We start from the raw sequence: 26060 nt of genomic DNA on the forward strand, positions 1-26060 counted from the left end.
GTTTTAGTTTTTAAGGGTCATGGACACATGCTCTATTACCACCGCCTCACAGGTCACCACGTGTCTGAGGAACTGTGATAACTGCTATTGTGTGTACTCTTAGCCCACGGCAAATGCAAAGTAATACAGCATATCTTAAATCACTATATTTTTCTGCTTTTGAGTATTTCTGCAACCTCTATCTGCTGAACAACAATAAAAATAATCAGATAAGCCAGCCTTCCCCTACCCAAAAGTATTCATAAAAAAAATCATCTTTATTTGCAGAAAACTTGATTAAAACTGCCAGTGCAATGGTGTTCAGTAGCTAACAATTGTTTACAATCCTTTACGATACTAAATTAACTTCCTTCCCTTTGTCAAACAGGGAAGATGGAGTCCTGCTTTGGAAGAAACTAACGGGTGTGCTAAAAGTTTTTGTTTGTTTTTGTTTTTACAATCTGATAACATAATTTTACAACAAATAGTTTCTTTAAAACAAGACAAAGAAGAGAGATGCTTGAAAAAAATGCTGAAACTCTTGAATACCTGTGCTCTAAGAGCGAAATTGTTTTCTTCACCAGAAGGTGCATATACAGACCTTTATTACAAACTACTGTAGTAGTTTTAACAGGGTTATTTCAGGACTAGCGAACACCAAGAGATGTTTACCATGGCTTTGGGAAAGATAAATAAATATTATTTTACCTTTTTTTTTTTTTAAGCAACAGGTACAATAGGACAAAACTGTCAAAAACTGGCAATGACAGAGTTAAAGTGACATAAGGCTTTCAACACAGCATATTCTTGGCTAAGTGACTTTGCTTGTGGCTATGGTATAAATAGCTGCAATAGCTTACACCTTCTAAGACTTCTAAGCCCATAGACAAAGCAACATAAATAATAGGAATGAGTTTTCTGGAAATAAATAAATAAATATGTGTATCCCAAAAAACTTTTCCTCACTGTCAAATCCTGGTTCATTGCTTACTCATCTGGAAGAAATGCAGCACTAGAAATTTAAGTTAAGAACAAACGGAATTTGTGAAAGACCTCGCTCAATGGAATTGTGAGACAGAAAACACATTTCTTCTCATGGAAATGGATTTTCCTTCATGTAACCCCATACTTTGTCTTCAGGGTGAAATCAGCCAGGCTTAAAGAGGGCCTTGTGTGAAGCTGTTCCTTCAGTTCAAGCTTCTGTGTGTTTTATTGTAAATTACTTTCTTCCTCATGCAGAATACCAACATTCTCAGCCTCGAACACACATCTGCACTGGCTGATGGACAAGCAACTCCCCAGGCAGCTGAGGTGGATTCCTGTCAATTCCTCTTTTACAATAAAAAGAGATCACGTTTTGGAATGAGAAATTAAATGCCTTTTATGATGAAGTTACATCTACACTTATCACCTTCCCAAACTGTAACAGCATACAACAAAGTAAAATCTCTGAGCACCTAAGTGAACTTATTTGGATCAGCTTCCCTCCACTGAGTGAAAACACTCAAGTCCACTGACATGAGTGGAAGTTTGTTCTAGAATTTAACAAAAGTGAAACAAACTTTGACTATAAGACTCGGATATTTTAATTTTATACTACCTCTGTGATAGAGTAGTCCAGTGAGGGTTTTAACTCTGCCTGTGGACGTCTGAAGGCACAAGTCCTTGGTCAGAGAGGCAATCAAAAAGATGCACTCCAGCATCTATAGAAAGGCTCCCACTTAGTAAAACAGCAAAGCTGCTCATGGCCTTTTGTTAACAGGATTTTAGAATTCTTTTTCTTATTTTAGTTCCTAACAAAAATGACATCTACGCTCTTGTGATAATAACACAATATTTTGTTCCCCATTGTTCCACCATGGGAACATAAAGGTTTGTGAAAATATGAGCCAGTTGAAAATTTTCAACATAGAGGGAAATATCCTCATTAAGAGATGGGGAATCTGAGAAATAGGTAAGCTAGATCACTTAAAACAGATGCATACAGGAAGCCTGTGGCAGAAGCCCCAAAGATGTCCTTGCCCAAAGATTTTACTTGCAAACGCTTGTCACTTAAACAAATTAGGGTGGGAGGTGCCACAAACAGAACTTCCCTCGCCACTGGAAGAGATCATACTGTGTTTTTCTTTGCCTTTTTTTTTTTAGAAGAAACACGAGTCCCAATCAAAAATCTCAGCAGGTAAAATACTTGTCACTTCAGGCTTTTAAAACTTCATTTTTTTTCAATATAAAACATCAGGTTACAGGTCAGATCATATCCTCAGAGGCACATGGCAGATTGCCAGTCAAAAGGAATCTCCAACAGGAGCAGAATTTATCTACAGGCTGCATTTTCAATATAGAATATTTTGTAGAGATTTCTCTCAAAGATTTTGTGGTTTTTGTGTGTGTGTTTTGTGTTTTTTTGTTTTGTTTTGTTTTTAATAGCTAATAAGGTGGCATTTATTTACGTATTAAAAATCATCAGGAGATTTTCTGTACCTAGTGAGAAATGTAACACATTGCCTTGTACGTACGAGCAGAAAAAAATACAAATGCATCTTGCCTAGCATGGCCTCTCTTGCTAGCTATTAATGAATTTGCAATACCTGGTTTGAAACATTAGCATTAGGGATGAGGAAGAAGCAGCATGAGAAGCTCTTCTACCAACTCACTGTTGAATGGCTGTTATGTCTGTTTTAAATATTCTGTAGTAATATCTTGTAGGGCAAGGAGGGAATTGGGGGGTGGGAAAAGACTTAAAGAAATAACAAAAAAAAACAACCCACCCACATTATTATTAGACGTGTTAATATATCAGGAGGCATTATACAAGCCAGAGCTAGTGCTGAGGACTCAATTAATATCTCCGCTGACTCCACTCACCTGTGAGCAGCCTGGGGCACTGCAGACAAAAGGCCTCTCCTGCTCCAAGTTCATCTTTGATTCCTCATAAATCTACATGTTAAAAGGGGAGGGGGAAAGAAAGGGAACCTATGAATATACACATTCTAAACTTCACACACACATGCAACATGCAGTCTTCATAATTTATACTTTTATTTCAAACTCCCAAAACAGACCAGGGCAAAGTTTCATCCTCGAAGTACTAAATTTGCTAATATTCAGCAGGCTCCCTACAGTTTAAGCTCTTATTACTCCTTCCTGAGTACATATTTACTCTGATGGAAGAAAAAACCCCATTAGGCTTTCACAGCAGAAATCCTGCCTCAGAAAAAAAGCATATGTTCAGTGTTGTTATTAGATAAGACCGTGTCTGTTCAGAAATATTTTGAATTAAGGGTTTTTACCTCTTTTTCTTTGGTTCCCGCTGAATCACATTAAAACCAGACGTCTAGGTTATTTCTGAGAAAGAGCCCACTTTTTGAAGTTCTTCAGCCTTATTGTTCAATATTAATAATTTAAATACATTACATACAGGCTCTGTATATGCACCATATGAATGTGCATCAACAGCCTTTAAAAGACCGACTAATTTACTATGATTAATTTACTATAGCTGTGTCTTAAATAAAACAACGCTATTTAAAATAACAGAATCACAGACTAGATCATAAGGAGCTCAAGAAGATAAGTTTTGCCTAAAACTGCAGCTTCCCCATAGCAGTTACAGCCCTGCAATTTTGCCCTAAAGCCAGGGGGAGAGCCCCTGGGTCTTGAACAAACATAGCAAGAGGAAAGCATTTGCCCTCAGACTGCAGTAACGCAGCTGATTTGGGTTAACATTACAGCAGTGTCCCCAACCAGCATGAGCAAAAATCATTTGTTAGTAACAGCCTAGGACTTAGATAAGTCACTTCTTTCTCAGACTTTTGAGCCTGTTGCTACAATTGGCATTATAATTTGGAAAATAATAGGTGACCCACCTTAAAGCACGATGTATGACAGTACACATTAAATCCTTTAAAATTCAGTCTGACCACAACCCCACTTAGACAAATACCTGAGAAGTGTTTGTGTGAATCTGTCATGAACAAAAATAAATATCCTGGTGGAGAAGAATTTAATTCTGAAGCTACAAAAATTTGTAGGACAAGTGCTGAAATCACTCCATTCTGCTATTTTATTTTTTTTAAACCTAATCCGAACATCTTTTTTTTTTTTTTTTAAACCACAGTTCATCACTTCCAGTTATCAGGAATGTCTTTACCACACTTATTTTTGTTGTTAGATAATTTTTTTTTCCCAAGAGTTGTCACCATCTCCAGTAAGCATTCCCCTCTTAACCTGAACATCAGCCCAGTATTTTCAGTATTTAAGTTTTCCAAAGAAACAAAACTTTTGGGTGATAACTTTTCTTTTTCCTTTTAATTATAACTTATTCTGGTGGATAGCATTAGACAGAGAATAATTTTCCTACTTATGACCAGGCAAAGAAAAGAAAGGCAGCAGAACATCCTTTGCCATCTCCACCGACTCCCAGTGTAGAATCCCCTCCGATTTTTATTTCACCTTTAACCTCCCCAAGGACCCTACCCCTAAAGGTGCTTGCCAGTTAGCACCATCTGATGTTCTTGGTATAGACACCTCTACCAAAACCTGGCTTAGAACGGTGATTCATTGCACCAAATACAGTTAGGAGCCAAGGAAGACCCTAGCTCTAGCTGCACAAGGCAAAAACTGAAATAACTACAATTGTACCTAATTTACCCCCTTAAGATTATTCATATCCTGTTTTGATTTAACTTACATCTATGTTAAACTGAAATAGAACACTCATAATCAGAAATGAAAGAGCATGTTTACATCAAGGCTTATACTAAAATAACTAAAGGTGTTAAATTCCTTCTAATTTCAGTTATTTCAGTTCCAGTCTGTGCATAGACAGGCTCTTCAGAGGTGAAGTAATAAAAGTTCTCAGAATTAATGCTATTCTGCTTGAAAGAAACAACCAGCGGAGAGATAACTGACTAAACAAACAAACCCCTACAAAAACAAAAACAAAACCTCCAGCTAGTTTGATTTTTAAATCCACCTCTATTTATGGTATGTGACCCTGGGATGTTGTCTTTCCTAAAGACCTCTTCACAGAATAAAAAGAGAAAGAAAAAGACTTTATCTGAGGTCTCAATTACCCCTGCAACTGAAGCACTGCCAAATGTTTATGTTACCTCTTCCTCCCCTCCTTGGGGGACAGTGACAACTGCATTTTCAATAGCAGAACAATGGATGATACTCAGTTAAAGAAAACAGAGAGCAACAATTCTGGTCCCAAGTGTCCGAGTGAATTTTAAAATGTTGCCATGAATTACTTGGATCTTGTTTCCTACTTGAGTACTAAAAATATAAGACTTCTCTCCCCTTCCTAAGCATTGAGATTTAGCCCCAAGGTCCATAGGTACATGCTTTGACAACGATTTAATAATTATCAGGGTTATGTACGTAAATAGTGTGAAGTAAGCACCAAAGTAACATTCTCAGTGTAGCATCCTGAGCATGAGGATTGACTGCAGGAAAATGTGAACTTGGATTTTATTCTCAGTACTTCAAAAAGGTGTCAGATCCAACATCTAGTCATTTACCACAGACGTACAAGCAGCTCCTGGTTCCCATGAAAATCACCCTTTGTAGATGATTTTCAGAGGCTAAACTTAAAGAAAATGAAAGAAAGTAATAATCCAGAATGGCTACATCATCTATGCCCTCCAGGATACTGCCTAGCATGACTTGACCCATAAAACAAGTTACCAGATAGTGCAATGCCCTCAAGTCAAACTGCCCTACGTACAATTTGTGTTTACATGTAACAGTATCACTGCGGTTGTGACTGTAGTGGTGTTGATTCTCTTAGGAGAGTAAATGAGTGAAAGCTTTTTGAAAGGGTGTCCGGCTACCCTATGGCAGTAACTCAAGCTTTATGCCTGAATGTTGACCAGAAACAAGCAGCTGAAAATCCAGACTATGGGCATGAACCTCCTGCATTCCCCCTTCCAACTGAACCCTACAAGAGCTGCAGCTGAATGCAGGCAACATGGGATCTAACCCCAGGTATGCAACCATAGGATGGGAGTTCACAGCAGCAGAGGTGTTTTTTTGTTTTGTTTTGTTTTTGTTTTTTGTTTGTTTTTTTTTTTTTTTTTTGTTATGCACAGCACAACTTGCACAGCATTCTTTTCAAGATGTAGTTGAGCATCTCCCATCCTGCAGTTCAGACTAAAGCCAGGCGTACGCTGCCCCTGGCACCCAGACCTCTTCGCGCACCTCGTTTCTGTTGCAGGGCCACACAACCCAAGTCTCCTTTTTCACAGTGCTCACAGGTGGTTCAGCATGCACGAAGGAAATAACGCAACCAATGGCAACATTTCTACTTCACCTAATAAAAATAAATCATAGTAACCTTTCCATCTAAATTAAGGTGCTTATTAACCTTTGGGGTCTTAAATATTCAAGTTACACTCATGCACCTTCTATGGTGCTACATGACTGCCAAAATTAATGCACACAAAGAATATCAGGTAAACCTATGATGAATGAAAAGTTTAAGGATTGATTGGTCTTGTTTTTTTTTTTTTTCTTTTTGTTTTGTTTTTTACTTCTTTTATCAATAACTCAATCTGGTGCAACTTCATGGCCTCTTCAAAGCAACATACAAGAACTATAAATATAAGTGAGCACTTATGTTGATATGTCAGCATTAGTTCTGATATTATTAACAATAGGCATGAATGCATTATGCAGCAGAAGAGGGGGGTTGAATTTTAATAGAGATGTTAACAACATCTGTCAGCATTTATTGCCCTATTGTGACCACGTAAAGAGCCTTATTGGCAGAATATGTAAGTGAGGAAATCTGCTACGCTGTTGTAGCCTGCCACTCTTCTGAAATATCATCCTGCTTAGGAGCGGCTAAGGTATTCCAATTAGAAAAATAAATAAACAGAAATATAAAAGAAACAGAGAAAGATTTATCCAAGTCATGTCACATGGAAGGGAAACAAGTAAGTTCTTCAGCCAGCCAAAATATTCTTCCATTTCTTGATTTCTGCATAAGATGCTACTAAACATTTTTATTAGAATTAATAAAAATGAAGCCTGCAGTGAGGAATACAAGAACATAACAAAGAAATAAAAAGCAAACAAAAGATACAAAACCACGCTCAGAACACAGCAACAAACTACTTCCCCTCTCAGCAGCATCCGGGGGAAACACCCCATGCTCCTCAAGGAGATTTTTCAGAGCCCCACGATCGTCCCTTCTGGATCAGAAAAATAGCTCTAACAACTGACACCAAGAAAGCATGCTTCTTTCTGACTCTCTCCCCCTTTTTAAACTCAGCAGTAATCTTATTGCCTTACTGGTAAAAACATCAAGCAGGCTTGTTTCCTGTTTCAATGTTATTCTTGAAGTGGGCTGCAGTAAGAGTCTGATTTTCATTGGGCTATTATTATTTGCAGCTGTGCGACCTTTTTAACCCTCCTTTAAAAGTGACATTTCAGCCTTCAACCTCAAGCTGTCTAAATGTTGCAAGATTTTCAGTCCTCTGATTAACAGTGAAAAAGAACTGATGGGGAGGTGTACAACAATGTGCCTAATACAGGTCAGTGCACCAATCTTGCCACTTACACAAGTGAGTAATTACACTCATATAAGCAACCTGTTTGTTGAAATTAATCACCTGGGCATGTTTGCAAGACAGGTTTCTTCAGGCTGGTGTGACCCAGGTCACGGAGATTGCCAAAGACATGTACAAAATCCACAGTCACTAGCATTAGCAGCGGTATGCGGAGACATGAGCAATAAATGAAGCATCACCTGTTTCTTAGGGTCATGGCCACAGCGTATAAGAAGTGAGAGGAGATGTGGTTATGGTGCACTTGTGCATATTTAAGAACCCCATCGGTGTATGCAGCTACTCATGGCTATCCAGTGCCACGCTATTTGCAGGTAATTGCAGTGTCATTACAAATGCAATTAAGACTTGTTGGTTTTGGAAGTGTAGCACATGCAGGGTTAATGCCGACGGTTGTTCCCAATATGCCCTTGCATGAGCAAAGCCGACTTTAAGTATCGCTGTGCTGAAACGGTGTTTTTTGTCTGCGTGGACCGCTCAGTGGAAGGGCTTGTTTTCTGAAGCTAGCATCATGCTTTCCACATGCACACATACAGGGCTCATTATCACGGCCCTGCCTGCTTCAGCTGCTACAACGGAGGGTCTGTCAGCATTTCCATTAGAAACCACCCCCCGTTTCAGGATTAAAGCATTTCCAAATGGTTCTGGATGCTGGAAAGCAATTTGTGTCTGGAGTCCCCAAGAAGGCCTTTAATGTGATACACATTTGAGCTGGGGCTCTAGCTCTCACTGGTACTCCAGTGAAGTTTTTGTGATTACATTTATGACATTTATATGTGGAAAAACACTCAGCTTGGGCCTTTATTCATTTGTTTTAAAAGAAGAGAGCCCCATAAATCTTCAGGCAGAGCGGAGCGCTCTCAAAAAGCGGTTGATGTGTGAATTGCCTCAACAGCGAGCGGCGTTTGGTCCTGTCCCTGTGGCTGGCAGCAGCAAGCACCGGCTGTGTGGCACGGGGGTGCCTCCTGGGTAGCTGCAGCCCCTGCCACCTGTGCAATTGCTGGCCAGGGGCATGCTTCGGGATCAGCTGAAAACAGAGTACCAAAAAGATTCTGGTTTCACACTTGCCAGACACCTCGGTTCTTGTTAAACATCCACTCTGTTTACTGCCTGTCTGAACAAGATCCAGCGCTGGGAAGGCTCCCTGGGAGTCTGAGAGTTTTATCCCATCTCTCTCTCCCAGGTATACTCATCTGTCTCCAAATCAACTGAGGGTGAAGTGGTTTTGCTCCCCGACTCAGAGTTTGGCCATGACAAAATACTGTTTTTGTTATCAAGGGAAACCTAACAGCTTTCTCCTGCCTATCTTCCACTTATGCAGAGCTGCTTTCTTCGAAAGAAAGAAAGAAAGAAAGAAAGAAAGAAAGAAAGAAAGAAAGAAAGAAAGAAAGAAAGAAAGAAAGAAAGAAAGAAAGAAAGAAAGAAAGAAAGAAAGAAAGAAAGAAAGAAAGAAAGAAAGAAAGAAAGAAAGAAAGAAAGAAAGAAAGAAAGAAAGAAAGAAAGAAAGAAAGAAAGAAAGAAAGAAAGAAAGAAAGAAAGAAAGAAAGAAAGAAAGAAAGAAAGAAAGAAAGAAAGAAAGAAAGAAAGAAAGAAAGAAAGAAAGAAAGAAAGGAAGGAAGGAAGGAAGGAAGGAAGGTGCGGGACTAAGGATAACCAAACAGAAAAGGTGCAAGGATAAGAAATTTCAAAAGGGAAAAAGAATGAAGTCTGAAAACCTAAAGTGCTAAGGAGGGGGAAAAATGAGGGAAAGCAGAACCCCAAGGGGTTCTGACAACAATGAGCCACCAGTGGAAGCAGGATAGAGAAGGAAAATGGAAGCAAGGCCTGCAGACCACTGGGTCCAAGGAAAGACCAAGGAAAGAAAGAGGGAGTAAAAGGACACTTCTGAAGAAGAAACTTAAAATAGAAAGCAGATGACCTACTGCCTTCCCACATAACAGCAAAGTGAGAGTCCAGCATTGTATGCCATCCATGCAAGACAGGAGTATTTGGTAGAGGGCTCCGTTCATCCTCTGCACTGGATGAGCCATAAATCAAATCTAGCAAATATACACAAGTTTAAATGATTAATCTATGAAAGAATTTGCTGTTTTAAATAAATAACCATGGGGTTATTAAGCATAAGCAATAGAAGACAAAAAAAAAAAAAAAAAAAAAAAAAAGAAAAACAGCACTTTTGAAAAAAGTTCATGAAAGTTATCTCAGCACAGAAATATTCTATAGGAGAAATCAGATCTTTATAGGGAAAGATGGCTATTACTTCAACTCTGGAAAAACACTTCTAGGAATAATGTGGTTATTTTACACTCTGCAACTGGCCAAGTAGGGACTGCCTCCCCTGGAAGACTTCCAGGCTTGTAGCTCTGCAACTGTCCCCCACTGATGTCATTTGCAGAGCAGCCCTAATACCTGCTCTCCCTTGTTACAAGTTTGAAACAGCGTGAGTGACCAGGATGCAATACTACTGACAACGCAGAGGTTTGCTTAACAGAACATGCAGCAGCACCAACACAAGCTGTAGCAATACAACCACAGACACAGGCAATGAAAGGAAAAGTCGCTATTTGACAATGAACATTGAACACCCCATCAGACAGAAAGAACACCTGTATCACTTCTCCATTTTACCTACATGCAATTCTTCTGCTAGCTTTTTCAGCACTGGAAAAACCCAGACCTACTAAGTAAAACCAACATCTATGTCTACATGTATAGTTTTAATTTGCCAAACACTAAGGAGAATGTCAAGTGTCTAAGGGTAGTCAAACAGCATCTAAATTTCATGTTTATCTCGATGTGAATGAATATTTCATCAGGCATTCAAAGTAAGTGCTCATGCTAGAAGGTTAAGTTAGACTGCTGTGGGTCTTGGGATAGCAAAGGGAAAGAAAAAAAAATGAAAGGCAGCATGCAGCAGATGCTTTATATGGTCTGCTAGAAAAGGACTCCCCACTATCTCAAAGGTTCAAACATTAGAGTTCGTAGTTAGGTTGCCCACAGTGGTGTTAATACCTGTCTTTAGATAAGTCACTGTCAATCTCACAATTTGTTCTGTACAAAGGAAGGTGGGGGAACTGTAAAATGACTGCAGTAACACAAGTGGCAGGAATCTTGTTTCAAGAGACAAACACTAACGACTAGTGTTTTAAAGGAAAAAATGTATTTGCTCTTTTCTTTCTTTATGAGCAAGTTTTGGCTTCTCCTTGTTTGGGACACAGTCCCTTGGGGCATAGAACATGAACACAGGAGTTAAAACCACCATTAGCTGAAATCGATATTTACTAGCAAACACTTGAAAGGTTTAAAGGAGAAGATACACAGAGAGAATTCCATTCTAGACTCCTACAGGCATTATTAACATGAATCCAATAGCACCTACTCTCTCACTGCTAATTTTCGAAGGTTACACACAATGCAGTATTTGATGTCCTAATGAGTTACAAATAACATAAGAACAGGCTGCTCAAAATTGTATCTACAGCTATTTGGCAGAAAGGGGGGGTGGAGGGGGGGAGGGGATAGAGAGAGAAGAACAGAAAATGCATGGCTTGTCAGACAATCTGCCCCAATATTCACTCTTCTCCCAAAGGTTAATAGCATTAAGTGAGGTGGGTGCTCTGTCTTCTGCAAACCCTTTTCACAAGCACTGCATCATTCCCAGAACTGTGGAAGCTGCTGTGCTTCAGTAGTTCTTATGCCAAGAGCTTTATCGTGGGTGTACAAAAGAAAAACAAAGAGTCTTCGGATCATCTTCACAAGTTAAGATGGTTCATCATGCCTATTGCTGTGAAGCAAAAATAAATAAATAAAAATAAAAATAAAATAAAATAAAAACACTTCAAGGAAAAGTTCAAGTGTTATGCACTGGAGAAGATCTACAGGAAGCCTGTAAAGGGCAGAAAAGGCAACTGCAACTGTGGCGAGAAATGAAGCCCATGAAGCAGAGGGTGTCAATGATGAACTCCCAGTAACATCTGGCAAATAAGCTAATCTTTTGGGACTTTCCAATGTTGGCAGATAAGCATGTTGTCTGTCCCTTCAAAGGCTGACCTCATTTCTATCCTTGGGTTAATGGCATGCAAAGCTCTGTGCTACAGTTACTTTTTTTCACTCTTTCCCCCGCCCCCAACAGTTATTCTTAAACACCAAACAACTTTGCCTATTGTTATAGTTTGCATACAATTTAATTAAGAGTTTTCCCTCCAGGAATAATATTGACTGAAGGTTTTGAAGGGTTGTTTTGTTTTTTAAGTGTACTGTAACTGCAGTATGCTAATTGCTTTGGTTTACGATACACAAATAGATAAAAGAATTCACCTACCTTGCATGCAAATAAACACTTAGATTTCCAAAGGGAAGGAAGAAAAAAAAAAAGAAAGCATAAAAGATATCCTGGGGGAAACAACACAAGGCTGCTTAGCTGACTTTCATACCAGAAGCGGTTAGGGGCTTTAACAGAGGCTTTGAAAATTCTGCCAGCCCAAATTTTCCTTCTGGTTTATTATATAAAATAATCCTTAAACCAGAACTCTGCAAACCAACTTTCTACACTTTATGGATACAATTCTGCAATTCTGTATATTTAAAATAATTTTAAATTAAGGCCAACCTTGCTTTTTTTTTTTTTTTTTTGGCTTTATAACTAACATACAGGACAACTTAAGACTTTCATTACTTTCATTACATAGAAAAATGAGGCCATTAATAACTCTGCTACAAGCCATTAATTATTAACTTTTACCCTTTTATAATTACAATTTTTAAAGATTTTTTTTTTTTTTAATGGGAATTTCTCTCTCTTCAAAATGACCAAAATTCCTGAATCAAGCCTCAGCATTCACTGTTCTTAGCATAAGATAAAATCCTCTAGGGTAACAAATCTCTGCTGGGAACACTGGCAGCTTGTACATCCCCTCAGGCAGCACTCAGCACAAGAAAGTCTTAGACATCTGAAAACTCTTCTCTTCAGCCCCAACGATCAAGGGCAGGCTGATCTGCAACAGTTTAAACTTTGTATTCACAAAACTACTACTGGAAGTCTCCAATACATACCTCTTTTATTCACTGTTAGTTTCTCATCATCACATAACAAGATTTACTAACAGCAGTTTAACAACCTACTTCAGGTGAGTTTCATTTGGATATAGGCTTATCCTTGTTTTTAGGAATAACAATATGGGGTTATCATGCTGTTAAAATATTTTAATTAAAATTCTAGTTTTTGAGTTTGGGGACCAGGTTAGAAAACTGTTTCCACCTCATTCTTGTTATTTGTATTGAATATATAGCACAGCACAACTGGACTTAAAGAGGGCCATAAGGAGTAAGCAAGGATTTGCTCAAACTAATCAGCAACTTGGAAAAAAAAATATATACTCAGAGAAGCTGCAGATGTCAAAGTGAGAGCTTCTTATTCTGGTGGCCCTTTTAGACATTGCAACCAGCTCCTTCTGGAGGCTTTCACCCCGTCAAAACAGCCAAAACTAAGGACCAGAAGTACTACTCACAACATTTAACCAAAATCTTTGTTTTCTTTTTTTCTTTTTTTTTTTTTTTTAGCCTGGTCTTTTAGCTTACATATGCTGGAATACCTGAAGTTACACCAGCAGTCACAAGGCATGTCCAGTGCAGATACCACCAACACAATAGGCCCTGTTGCAGGGTTCAACTGTGTTCATCCTTGACCGTTCATGAGGCATTGTGCAACTATACCAAGGCCTGGAGCCAATAAATAAATAAAGACAAATGCTGTGAGGACCAAGGGATGCCCAGGGCAGGCAGGCCTGGCACCGCAGCTCCCTCCTCTGCCCCCCACTCCCCAGCCGTGCATGGCAGCAGCTCAAAGTCCTTGGCCATGCCAAGGCTTTTCTTCACACCTGAGGTCTCTGCCCTGGAAATTCAGGTATCTGACCAGAAGAGAGCACAGAACAACCCACAGATAGCCTGGCAGACATCCCAAACAAACAAACAAACAAAAAAATACAGGGTTTTGTGCTACTCCCTGCTCCCACAAGCCCTCTATGCTGGCTCTGGTGTACACCCTGGAAGGGCCTGCAACTCTTGGGTCAGGCATGAGGACAGGACCCAGGAGAGGGGCTACCTTTGAAGACAGTCCAAAACAGATCTTCAAAGACTTTTTCTCAAATATCTGCCTCCCCTGAGCACAGAAGCGGTGATCCTGACCTTCCCCACCACTCAGGGAGAGCTCCCAGAGGTATTTGCGAGGGCCGGCAGCGCTCGTTCCTCCAGCCCGTGACACCAGCTGTGCCCTGCAAATACATCTGCTGCATGTGAAAGACAAACAACCTGCTTCTCTCCACACCCCTGAACAGCAGCTCCAATATCAGCATCAGAGAGAAGCCCCAAGACAGGCAGGGAGGTGATTGTGCAGGGAGGTGACCAGCCGAGCAGAGAGATCTGCTTGATCTGCTCAGATCTCCAGAGAGATCTGCTTATAGGTACGGAGGAGAGCTCTACACTACAGGAATGAATGTGGTGTGTGGGTCTGTGTGTGCACGTGCAAATCCAGGTGTGAGTGTGAAAAGGAACATTTCTCTCCCTCCTAAAAGACTGCAAGTATTTCCCAGCAGTACAAAACTCTCCAGAACTCATCTCAGGAAAGACTGCCACATTGCATTAAAAAAGCAGTCTTTCTGGCCAGTGGATTATTGTCTCCATTAAGGAGGCAGTATATCAAGATGAAAAAATTCCCAGCCAGTCACTAGCCACAAAGTTCTGGCACTGACCAATCCATAACTACAAACAAGAATATTAAAAACCAGCACACATGAAAAAAAATATTACTTTCCTAAAAAGAAGGAGGCAAAGTAAGAAGTAATTCTCCATAGGCTGTACATTCACAATCTGTGAACAACTCACAGCAACTTATAACATGCTGCAAGTGTAAAGCGGTGAAATTCAAACATCTTTCAAAACCACAGATTTGTAACTTGCGCTTATGTAAATACACAGCTTTCAAGCCTCAGCCATCCTGGCCATAGCTCTTCTGGGAAAAATGAAAAAATCTTGGCTGAGGTTTCCAAGAGCAAGTAGTGATACTGAGTGCCTCTAGTTTTTAAGTGTCCAATCAGAAATACTTTAAAAGGGCTTCATTTTCAAGCCATGCTGCACACACCCTCTCCAAATCATATCCCTTTAGGGAATATTTATCCTAAAAAGTAAGCAAATAAGGAAAAGTCAGACACATGCACACATTATATTGTTCATTCTTCTCTCAGTATTCTCTCTGAAATGAAGATGTAATGCTATGTCAAAATTACAGACAAGAAGCTAGAGACCACAAATTTAAAGACAGAATTTTTAAACAGAGCCTAGAGATGTCCAAAATCTTATTAATTGCAACAAGATTTAAGTATATAGTATATGTAGCCTCATCTGAAAAATCCCAGTTTATATGATATATCCCAAGCCACACAAAGTTGGTGGCAAAGCCAGGAAATAAACACATACATATTTATAGTCACAAGGTAACTACAAATACATAACTACAAGGTCATTCTTTTGGGATTGGACTCCATAGACTGATCTGTTTTTTGTTTTTGTTTTTGTTTTTGTCTTTGGTTTGTTTGTTTGTTTGCTTGTTTTTTTGCATTTTTTAATTAATACAACTTATCTCATTTTTCACTAGTATGCAGAATTATGATTAACAAATTCTTTGTATGAGAAGTTAAAATAGAATTTTATAAAAAATAAAAAAAAATAAAAAGCTATCTCAATATACAGTTGCCTCAGTTTCTAAAAAGAGGATTTCTTACGTAAGCTTTTTGATGGTCTAGTAAGCATATGAATGCATAATTCCCCTGTCCTCTCTTGCAGGAAGAAAAGTTCACTGAGATTTGTACCAGGACAGTGAAAAAATACTCTTATTTCAAAAGTAATTAGAATGTAAGCATTTACATCCTCTAATGTTATAAATATAACCCAGTACACAGAAAACCCAAAGAGTCAATCCAAGGATCTTTGCACACAGAATCACTAACCTTATTGCAATCTGCCTGCCAATAAAACAAACATGCTGTGGGTGTCTTCTAACAACTGACCGGGTCTAATTATGCCTCAGAGTACTTATTCTATTGAGGTAATAACCATCACAAAATAATGGTATAATTGAGATAGCAGAATTCCTGCAAAAGCAGATTTTACCAGTTAGCAAAATCAGTGATTGCCTCTGATAAAGTAATTGTAAGCTGGGGAGTCAGTATTTGGAACTGCAGAGCACTTTTGGAAAGATGCTTTCACCCTGAGCTTGACACGTCCTCACAGTGCACCACCTGCCTCTGACCAGGCATCCGAGGAGAGTCAGAAGTTCTTCTCAGAAAGCCATATTACTGCAGGATACTTCTTTCCAAGTGTACGCTAACAATATGAAGGTCATTAAAGCTGTATACTCTAGCTGTCATAATTTTGCCTGACATACTACCCAACATTTTTACAACTACACAGGCAAAGGCTAGGTTTTCTTCACAGAGAGAGATATTTATATGAAGTTTCAGATACTGACTACTGCTTTTATGTTTATCAGAGCTACAGAGAGCTTTTTCACAGAAAAACAAAATGATTTTGCTTGGAAGGGACCTCTGGAGGTCATCTGGTCTAAGTCCCCTTCTCAAGCAGAGACACCTAGAGCAAGTTGTCCAAGAGCAGCAATTTTGATTATTATTACTGCTTGATTTTCTTTCAGAACAGTTAGTAGCAATTACAGATAGGTTTCACTATCTTCTCATATGTCAAAATGGGCGAAGAAAATGCTTGACAGTCACTTTGGTTGGCTCATCCAAACAACACCATTGTTTGCATAAATCTATAGAACATAAAACATTTGAAGAGCATCACGAAAAAAAAAAAAAATGGGACTCTGGTGTATCTTCTATGGGCTTTCATCTAGCTACTTTAGCAGACTCCTGTGCTACACTTCCCTCCTTTTCACTTTCTCATTTCTCACATACTGGTTTGGTCTCACTTGAAGAAGCCTCAGATCTTTGACTGTTCATTTTCCATTTACACACATAACATTTTATTCAATGCATTTTATATTACTTCATAGCACACGTTGCTGTAGTACACAATGTATTAACACTTTTGCCATTTGTTGTTATGGTGTTTTAAAAGATTTAGGTCCTTCTCTGAGGTACTTTGATGCTACACCAACACTTCGTAGTGTTTTGTCTATGCTGTAGACCTTAGAAGTTAGCTCCTTTAGGTAGATGAAGACAGGAAAAGAAGCAGAAAAAAACAAAACAAAAAAAAAAAAAAAAAACACCCTACTCATGAGAGAACATCTGAGCTAATGAACCAATCAAAAACACAAGACTCTCTCCTAGTGTCACTTCACAATAACAAAGAAAACATACATTGAGATACAGGCTGCATCTTCTATTTAAAGTTAACACAGAAAAAAATCACTGAGCATTACCTAGGTGGTAACAACCTTAGAACTGCAGAGACAAATACATTGAAAGAGTATTTCCTTTCAATTATCAGTGAGAAGTTTTCACAGGTTGTCTTGCTTCTAGCATTACTGTTTAGCTGTTTAAGTAGACTCTATGTTTTTCTTCATAGATTTACAACTTAGCTGTGAAAAGGGTCAGATGAATCACTTTGGTAGGTAACTATCACAGAAAAAGAAAAGAAAAATAAATAAATAAACCAGTCATTATGGACCTTCACATGGAAGAAATTTAGGGAATGTACTTGATTTTTTAAGAAGGTTCTTACTGCTTTCTAAATGACTTTCTCTGGCAATCTCATTCCCATTTTTCTCCTATTTTCTTCCTAAAAAAAGGATGGGGAAAATAAACTGAAACCACAGGGAAAAATACTTTGGGGAGGATGTTTGTGTGACGGAGTTTGGTGCAAAATTATGGAAATATTTGGGTTTCTTCCTCAGTGCAGTCTTTGGCAAATTTTGCAATTCCAGATCAGCTTTTCTGTCCACACACATGACACAACTGACTACAAAATCCATTTTGCAGGAGTTGACAGGGCAGTGTTTGTTAGCCCATCACAACTTCCAGAGAATGCAGTACCATGACTCAGGCAGTCAAACCTCACAGTGGTGAAGAACCCAGTTTCGAGATCTGTTGGAGAGGTCAGGCCCATTCCACTACTGGATATGACCTTATATTTGGCAGACAGGGAGGAGGAAGCAGAGATGATCAGGCTACATACATTCTGGCAAAGATACCTTCTTTCCTTCATCTTTATTCAAAAAGTCTTCGTAGCTTGCATTTTTTCATGGAAGGCTTTAATTGTGTGATAAATCACAGTTAGTAAAACAACTATTTCTCATTTAGATCAAATCCCTTTTGGAGGGCTTTACCAGAATAGTTATGGTTACAGATCAGTGGTAAATGATCGTGTGTAGTAAGACTCGTTCAGGTACTCGCTGATAGAGCATGAACATGAAAACACATATCCACCATGGACTGTGATTTTACAGTAACTTTTACAGAATATTGTAAGACTACTCATTTTGGTGTGTGAAAATCCCTTTGGTGTTTTCCAGTTAATAAGGATGAAAGGGGAGGGAAAAAAAAAAAAAAAAAAGGAGAGAGAACAGAACATGGGAAAAAAATTATAGGGCTGCATAGGCAGCCTTGAAGGAATACGGACTGTACAACCTTTGAAGTACCCAATTCTAAAATGAGATCATATGAGAATTTTTAAAGCAATAAAATTGAAGCCTCAGACACAAGTGTAAGTTACAGCCTGAAGTGCTTTATCACAGCTCCATGAACCCTCTTCCATAAACCCTAGTTTTTCAGAAAGTTTATTTACTTCAAGGCAAAAAAATGAACTGATTTTGAGAGGGGAAAAGAGGGGAGATCTTGTAGTTTCCCAGAGGTGTGTTGATAAATAAGGCCTGCATTTCATGATATCAAAATCATTGCAAGAGGAGAATGGTCTTCTGCCAGCCTGCAAGGAGGCATTTTTCACTTGTGGGGAGAAGAACAATTACCAGTGCTTTATACGCTTCTGCAACAAAACTCCTGCCCTCTGGAGAGCAAGGCCTTCAATTTAACAGCATGCCTATAGGTAGGTGAAAATCACAAGTTAACTTTTAAGTCTGTTGCATCCAAAAATTATGCCTTGACTAATTGTATGTCTCTGCTGTGCCACATGAAATACCATACCTATTTATGTGGAAACATACAGAACTTAGCAGCAATGCTAGCTCATATCAGGGAGTAACATCAGCTCAACATTGCTTTTGAGCTGATCAGCCATGTCTTTCACCATGGCTAGCTAATCCACACGCAAAACTCTACTGATGTGGGTATGTCCCTTCCAGCTAGAAATGTGCCCATGTTGTGTGATATGTACATAATCAATTTGACTTTAAACATCCTCAACATCTCCACCTTGTTCAATCATCCCAAACTCCCTCCATAATCAATGAAGAAAAATATGCACATGAATAGGCACAATTCATTGATGTAGACATCTCTATTGTGAAGAGAGGAGCTGTGAGCTAGAATTGCCACTTTCTCTCTTCTGACTGTGAAAGATGCCTGGAGGATTAGCTCACACACCACACAGATGCCTGCATGTGGTCAGAAAACCCCATTCCTCCATACCTGAATTTACCGCAGCAGTCTGAGTTGGGATAATAACCAGCTGCCTGTTCATACAGTGCCTTTAAATCTCTGGATGGCAATGTGCTGGGAAAAAAAAAAATAAAAATGCATGACAGTGTTGCTATTCATATTCTTAAAGCACAGACTAGAGAGAAAGTGATAGGCTAAGAAAGTGTCCAAGATCTGTCACTTTTTTTTTTTTTTTTTTTTTTTTTTTTGCAACCGGATCATGTTTTGCTGCCACTGGAGTAAAAGCCTGGCTCCAATCTCCGCACTTGCGTTCACTTGGCACTTGCAGCCCCTGGGACTGGCTAGAATTAGTGAGAGGAAATATCCTGCACCATCCAAGGGGAAAGGAATGCCTCGCGCTGCTCACAGTGACCTGCCTGATCAAGAGCAACCCTGCAGCTGAGTACAGGCAGGCCTTCCTCATGCGGCTAACGGCTGCCATGCGGGAGGGACCCCGAGCAGGGTGGGCTGAGGTGCACTGCAGGGGCAGTTCAGCACAGAGACTCTCTTAGCTGCAGAAAACAAGGACTGTTTTCTCATCCTTCTCTCTCCAAACTCCAGCTCTCCTGTCAGATAATAGCTGCAAAAGACTTCACTTTAGATAGCAGGAGAGCTTGTGTGGTTTTGCTCTTAATTTACAGGATAGGGAAAAGTTTCTTTTAACTATATTTAAGTGATAACGTTACCAATATAACTTGTGTTGGGAAGCTGTAACAAATTCATAACATTTCGTTCATGTTTCCAGCCTCATGGTTTGGCTGCCATCAGGTTCTATAAGACTTTTCCACAGTTATCCCAAATTTTGTACTCTATGCATGCAAATATTTGTTATGTAACTTTACAATAACCCAGAGGAGCCCTGAGAAGAAATACAGCCTGGCAGAGCCTGGCAGCTGGAGGAGAGAAATTGTTCAGCTCTGAGACTTACTTGTCTGAAGCCACTTAGAGATCTGTCCTGATTTTACAAATGAGATAAGAAGTACAGATTTAAAAATTATACAAATGCCAAGCCATCTGTTTGGGAAGATTTAGCAAAATGAACCCTTTAAATTTCATTCTTCAAGTTATAAAAGACTCCATCGGGGAAGCTGTTACAGTAGGTTGACTTCATCCTCTAAGGCAACTTTTCCTCTTTATTCTTAAGCCCTGTAACACCCTGCAAGCCCCAAGGGCATCCCTGCAGCAGTCTTCAGAGAAAGAAAGACAGAGAGGGAAAGTTGTCCTTGGATTTATTTAGCAAGAAGGAGGCCAAATCTGGGACAGGGAAAAAGGGTTTGCATAGAGTCAGAGCTCTCATGGATTTGTAAAATCATCTTGCACATGGAATATATTGAACTTTGAACCTAAACTAAGGTCAAGCAAGTTTAAGGCTTGATACAGATGTTTCACAGAACTCTGGTAAATGAAGGTGAAAGTTACTGTTAAAGCAAGAGAAAAAAACAAGCTATAAAAATGGTTGGTCGATTGTTTATTTTTCTTTTCAGTCCATTGTCGAGTTTACTTTGTCCCCCTTAAGCCCAGCACTGGTATTTCCTGCATCTGGGTGATGACAGCAATCTCTTATACACCACATAAAACAGATTTAGAAGTTTGAAATCCACTCCTGGCCTGGTTTCTCCCCGGAAATATATCCCTCCAACACAAGGGAATATTGCCTTCTGGTGCACAGGAAAAAAAAAAAAAAAAAGAGAGAGAGAAAGAAAGAAAATTTCATTATACACAAAGTACCGAGCCCTCCATAGCCAGTGAGAGAGCTTGAACCAAGATTTTTTTTTTTTAATTAAGTTACAGAACAATACAAAGAGAAGTCCCTCAAGGAAAATTAACATTATGACTTAAAGAAAAAAAAAAGTACTATGATCACTTATTTTTAGTCAATTACTTTTCTTCCTTTGGCACTAATGTGTTTGAAACAGTGCTCAGAAAAGGGGCCAAGATGTTCCAAATGTTCAATGCCATGACAGAGCACTGGCCAGTATGGAAGAAATCCCCTTTTCCAAGCAAGTTCTGACTAACAGAGATAATGTCATTGGCTCTGAACCTGGAATGAGTCTCAAGATTTGGCAAATGTAGGAAAAATGCAAGTTTGGAAATAAGTTGGAAAAGTTAAAAACTTTTAGGAGATCCATGGTAAAATAATGCTGTAATAACACTAAGTACTTTTCAGTTGCAAAGAGCTTACCATACATCAGCTTTCAGCATCAGGAAGGCATGCAGGTGATATTATCTCTGCTCTACTGATAAGGCATATGAGCAAAGGTAAGAGATGGCATGAGTACCAGGGCAAAGTAAAACAACAGATGATGAGCCATGAATTTTTGTGTCCACAACAGATAAAAATGAAATAGGTTTCAAAGTTTAAAAGTTAAGGAGAGACAAGTTTATCGAAAGGACAGTAGCAGTATTAGTATTTTTGGTCTTTCCAGGCTAACAACTTGAGTAAGGAGGTTGCAGGACTACCACATCTGCTGCTGTAAATCTCCTTTAAGGCTGGCTACTTGCTTTGTTTTCTCCACATTCCCACAGAAGTCCCAAGAATCCTGGTTCCAGTTCCCCACTGTTTTGCACCCTGGGTAATCGTTAGTGCCCCTGAGTCACCAAAGCACTCGATTGCATGCTAAAGTTTCAGCACACACAAGCACTCTCAGCTCTCAATTATCCATGGGTAGTTTAACCAGATTCAGTGGATTAACTGTGCTTCAGATGGAGAAACATCATACCTGGAGCTACACAGAGCCCCTGAGGCTCTGGCAGGGCTTGTAGGTCAGGCTGATGGCTCCAACGCTGCTGTCCTGCTTGAGCTATTATGGTGGGACCAATGAAGATTGGTCCCAGTATTTTAGTCCCCAGACTGGGCATATGAGGGGAGCATGGTACAAAAGCACATATATCTCTACGATCACACTGACCCCTTGCTATGTCAGCAGCAACTCTACAGAAAGCCATGAGAATCCTCACACTCAAAAAAGGGATTGTGAGGATTGGGTGTTGGGTGTTGCAGATCAATGTAGAACCATCCAAACACGGAGAGTCAGCGCTGCTTCAGCAGCCCCATTGAGCAAGCAAGTCTTGCCATAGCCAAGAGCCCAGGAAGCATGGCCTGGGGTCCAGCAGGAGTGGAAAGTGCCTGAGTGAAAAAGAGTTGAGTAGATTTCCCACAGCCAGGTCTGCATCAGTGAGGCTCACCATGGGTCAGACCTGAATCACTGCAGCATCCCTTCATCGAGGCATACCGAGAATGGAGAGTAACCCCATGCACCAGTAGGCTAGGAAATGAAGGACTGTTGATTCCCATTGACTTTACCAAAACTGCCCACAGGTTTGCAGAGTTAAAGAGGCAGTATGTAGCATTTTGCATGAACAAAAGAAGCAGGCTATCTTTAATTTTTAAAAAGTTTGATTTTAGAAACATGATTTTCTAGCATTAATAACTTCGCAAACTTGGCAACAACCAGCCTAGTGGGATAGTTGCAATGGAGGGAGGCAAAAACAAAGACACATACAACTTTTACAAACAGAAAGTACAGGCATTGTGGAGGGATGCAGACTACCAGAAAAGATAGACTTTCAGACAAAATATATTGCCCAGCTACAGGAGTGTGACCTGAACTTGTATGAATTTTTAACAGGTTTACTATTTATTGTCCCATCATTCCATCAGCCTAATAGTAGAGTGTAGAGAAGAATTAGACAAAAAGTGAATGAGAAAATTATGTTAAACATGCAGGAAATATTGCAAAAGGTGATAAATTGTGTACAGTGAGTTCTGTGACCTCACATAAAATGATACTGTAGAAAAAGTATTTAACCTTATGCCATGAGACAGTAAGAGCAAATAGATGCTTGCATTAGAGAACTCAGGCTGCTGTCATCCACTTCAGGTTTAGAGAGACAAACACCATTAATCAGGGCGAGATCATTTGTAGAACAATCAATAGAAAAGAACAAATTTAACCCAAGCTAAATATCTGCAAACTTCATTGGCAGCTGAATTACACAGGGAAAGGACCAAAACAATGATAAATTCTAGTGAAGATTAAGTACGTAGAGACGCGTTTGAAGAATTTAGGGGGGCAGAACAAAGACAGGCTAACTGAGATTGCTGGCACCCTTATCCTGTGCACAGGATCTGGAAAACATCAGGAAAGACTGAAAGAAAAAAAATGTACAGACTATGGACAACTGTGGGAAAGAGAACTGCTTTATATACTAATGCTGCGGTAATCCCAGGGCAGGCAGCAAGAGGGAAGTACGTGTAGTTGTAAAGACAGTGATTGAGGACAGAAAAATTTCCTATAGGAGAAGAAAATACGGCATGTAACTTAAGCAAAGACTGTCCATGTTCTAATACTATACAAGAAAACTGTCAACCATATCCACAACCGTGCCAGTGGATCAAACAGTTAGCTAGATTCCAGCTGGAACCGGGGAGCCTGCTGCAATATGATCACCACAATCACGATGAGCAGCAATATTAGACGGGAGAAATGTGACCAAGCAGTGGTGATGCACGATGCTGCCAATAAGAACATCATGAAGCAAAAGATGTTATCATTTGGCATTTATAGCAGATGACTCAGAGAAGTACCACCCACCTCTGGGCACCGGGGCAGAGCAAGACACGGATCTGAATGCAGCACAACACCACAACTCCTTTGTCTCATATCCTGAGGATGAATAGGCACTGTGGGACACACAGTGCTCTGACTGAACACATAGGTTAAGTTTCAAAGACAAGAACACCTAGAAAATAAGGTAGAGACAAGTAAAAACAAACTAAAATGCAGAGCTTTTCATGCTTTAGGAGAATGACTGAATCCAGCAACCCTGCAAAAAGGCATTGTACCTGTAGAAACCAGTAAAAACTAGATCAGCAGCCTCACAAAAAAAAAAAAAAAAAAAAAAAAAAAAAAAAAAAGAAAAAGCAGAGGATGTACACCAGTTCAGAAATGCTGAGGAAAAAAAGGAACAATGAAAAGGTCAAACCCTATTAGCACCAACTGTGGCAATAATACCAAGATATATCGAGAGCATCAGAGCATCTTTATCTGTTGTGAAAAAAAGTAAGTCTGGCACAACACTGCATCTATCAGTTACCAAATATAAACACCAAGAGCACCAGCCATGTCCACTGTAAATTGAACCCAGCATGAGAAGTGAACAAAATCTTAGTGTTGCTCTCATTGTTGAAGATGTTAAGAAACAAGCATTTCAGGATTGTAAGAACTGGTTTCAATTATTCTTAAAGAAAAGTGGAGTAGGAGGCTGAAAACCAGTAAGCTGAAATGGAAAAGCAGTATGACTTCCTGCTTTGGACATGGGGACTCAAAGCTAAATCCTAAGAAATCCAAAACCTCCAAGAAACACCCAGGCACAAGTGGGTAGAGAGTTTGACCATCGTTCCAGATTTGATATGCATCAGCGGTGCGATGCTTTTACTCAGTTAATCACCGGCAATGCGTGGAGGCAGAGAGGGGTGCGCCTGGAAGTCAAAGCACAGACAGTGAAAAAAGGCAAAGGCGGCTGGGAGATGCCTGTTTTAGAGTACTACAAGTATGAGGAGCAGCCAGAGCAAAACATGAAGAGGTAAGTCCAGGAATAAACTAGATACAAAGCTGGCAACCCACAGACTTCTGTTAGTAATGCCTAGCAGACACATTAAAAAACTATGCTAAATTGAAAAGGATCTAATGGCTACGACGAAATGCTGCAACCTCAACAGTTCACTCCTGAGCCAGGAATGGGCATCTACCTGGTAACCCATCTGGTGAGCAACAACCCAGCTGTCCCCAGACAAACAAAACAAACAAACAAAAAACAACCACCCAAATACACATCTGAGATCAACCAAGCAACTACAGCTCATGAATACAGTTTTTGTGCACCTGGATTTAGTGATAGCCAAAGCCACAGCACTCCTGTAAATAGTTATCTCAATGAAAGTAGCTTATGTTAGCAGTGTGGTGTCCATTTGTGTTAATATCCAGAATACTGTGCATGAAGTACAGTACCCACATGCTCTGCAGTGGCCACTGCCCCTCTACAGCAGGAGCACCTTTCTAATTTCCCAGTGGCATGTTTTGTATGGAAGGGGAGAGCTGTAAAACAGAAGGCTTTTTGTCCAAGTCACTCTTGTAGCCAAATGTGTTACCACCATTTGCAACTGGGAAATGATGACAAGTATCACAGTTGTTGCTCTCCTGTAGGTACAACACTCCACACAATCCTGTATGTAAACATACAGGTTTACATACATTTGTTTACATACTCCTATAAGTAAGCAAACATATTTCCTACAGTTAAGTGATTAAGTGATGGTATCTTTTCTCCTGCATTGTTAGAATGTAAAGTTTCTTACATGTGTTAATTTAAGGGTCTTCCACTAAACTGGGAGCTATCACTATGCAGTGTCTGTTACTAGTGTATATGGTACTATGTCCTGTGCAAGGGAAACTATGTAGCACAACTAAATATTCACCAGTAACAGCACTCATTACAATCGCCAGAAGTTTTTCAGAAACAGAAATGTGGCCTGCAGCAGTCCACAGGCCTGATGTGAATGAGCTCGCAGGGCTCCAGCTGACCACCACTGCTGCATGCAGCCAGCACAGTACCTTCAGCTTTCACTCACTTGCCTAGCTTCCCTTTGAAGTCTCATATTCAGAGTTGACAGATTTCCAAGTATGCTAAGAAGACATTAGCAAAAGTACATGCACACACATATATACAGCCTGCTAGAATGTCAGATACATATACCTTTTCAACCTGTACATAGTAATGAGACAGGCAGAACTATTTAACCAAAAACATTTAAAAAATAAAAATTAACTACCCTTATCTCATTAGGAAAAAGTTTCGATCATTTTCAGCATGGGCCAGCTGTAAAAACTGTAATTAGACTAAA

The 26060-nt window shown here is 39.6% G+C and overlaps 1 protein-coding gene across 4 annotated transcripts in view; it reads right to left on the bottom strand.

The window, feature by feature from the left end:
• The window catches only part of CREB5 (cAMP responsive element binding protein 5), a 260054-nt gene that overhangs the window by 214672 nt on the left and 19322 nt on the right, over positions 1–26060 (bottom strand). For 2 of the 4 annotated variants that reach the window (XR_011806957.1, XM_072033516.1), the window contains exons 1-2: positions 7276–7303; positions 2845–2916 (exon numbers count right to left, since the gene is read on the bottom strand). Coding sequence is in view for 3 of the 4 variants with exons in the window: in XM_072033516.1 (XP_071889617.1) it covers positions 2845–2916; positions 7276–7287 (84 nt within the window). In the remaining variant the exon portion in view is untranslated. Of the gene's footprint in view, positions 1–2844; positions 2917–3269; positions 3595–7275; positions 7304–26060 lie in introns of those variants that run through there. The other 2 variants (XM_038174830.2, XM_038174831.2) reach the window with 2 other exon arrangements.

This window comes from Anas platyrhynchos, chromosome 2, assembly GCF_047663525.1.
Source record: "Anas platyrhynchos isolate ZD024472 breed Pekin duck chromosome 2, IASCAAS_PekinDuck_T2T, whole genome shotgun sequence".
Taxonomy (NCBI): domain Eukaryota; kingdom Metazoa; phylum Chordata; class Aves; order Anseriformes; family Anatidae; genus Anas; species Anas platyrhynchos.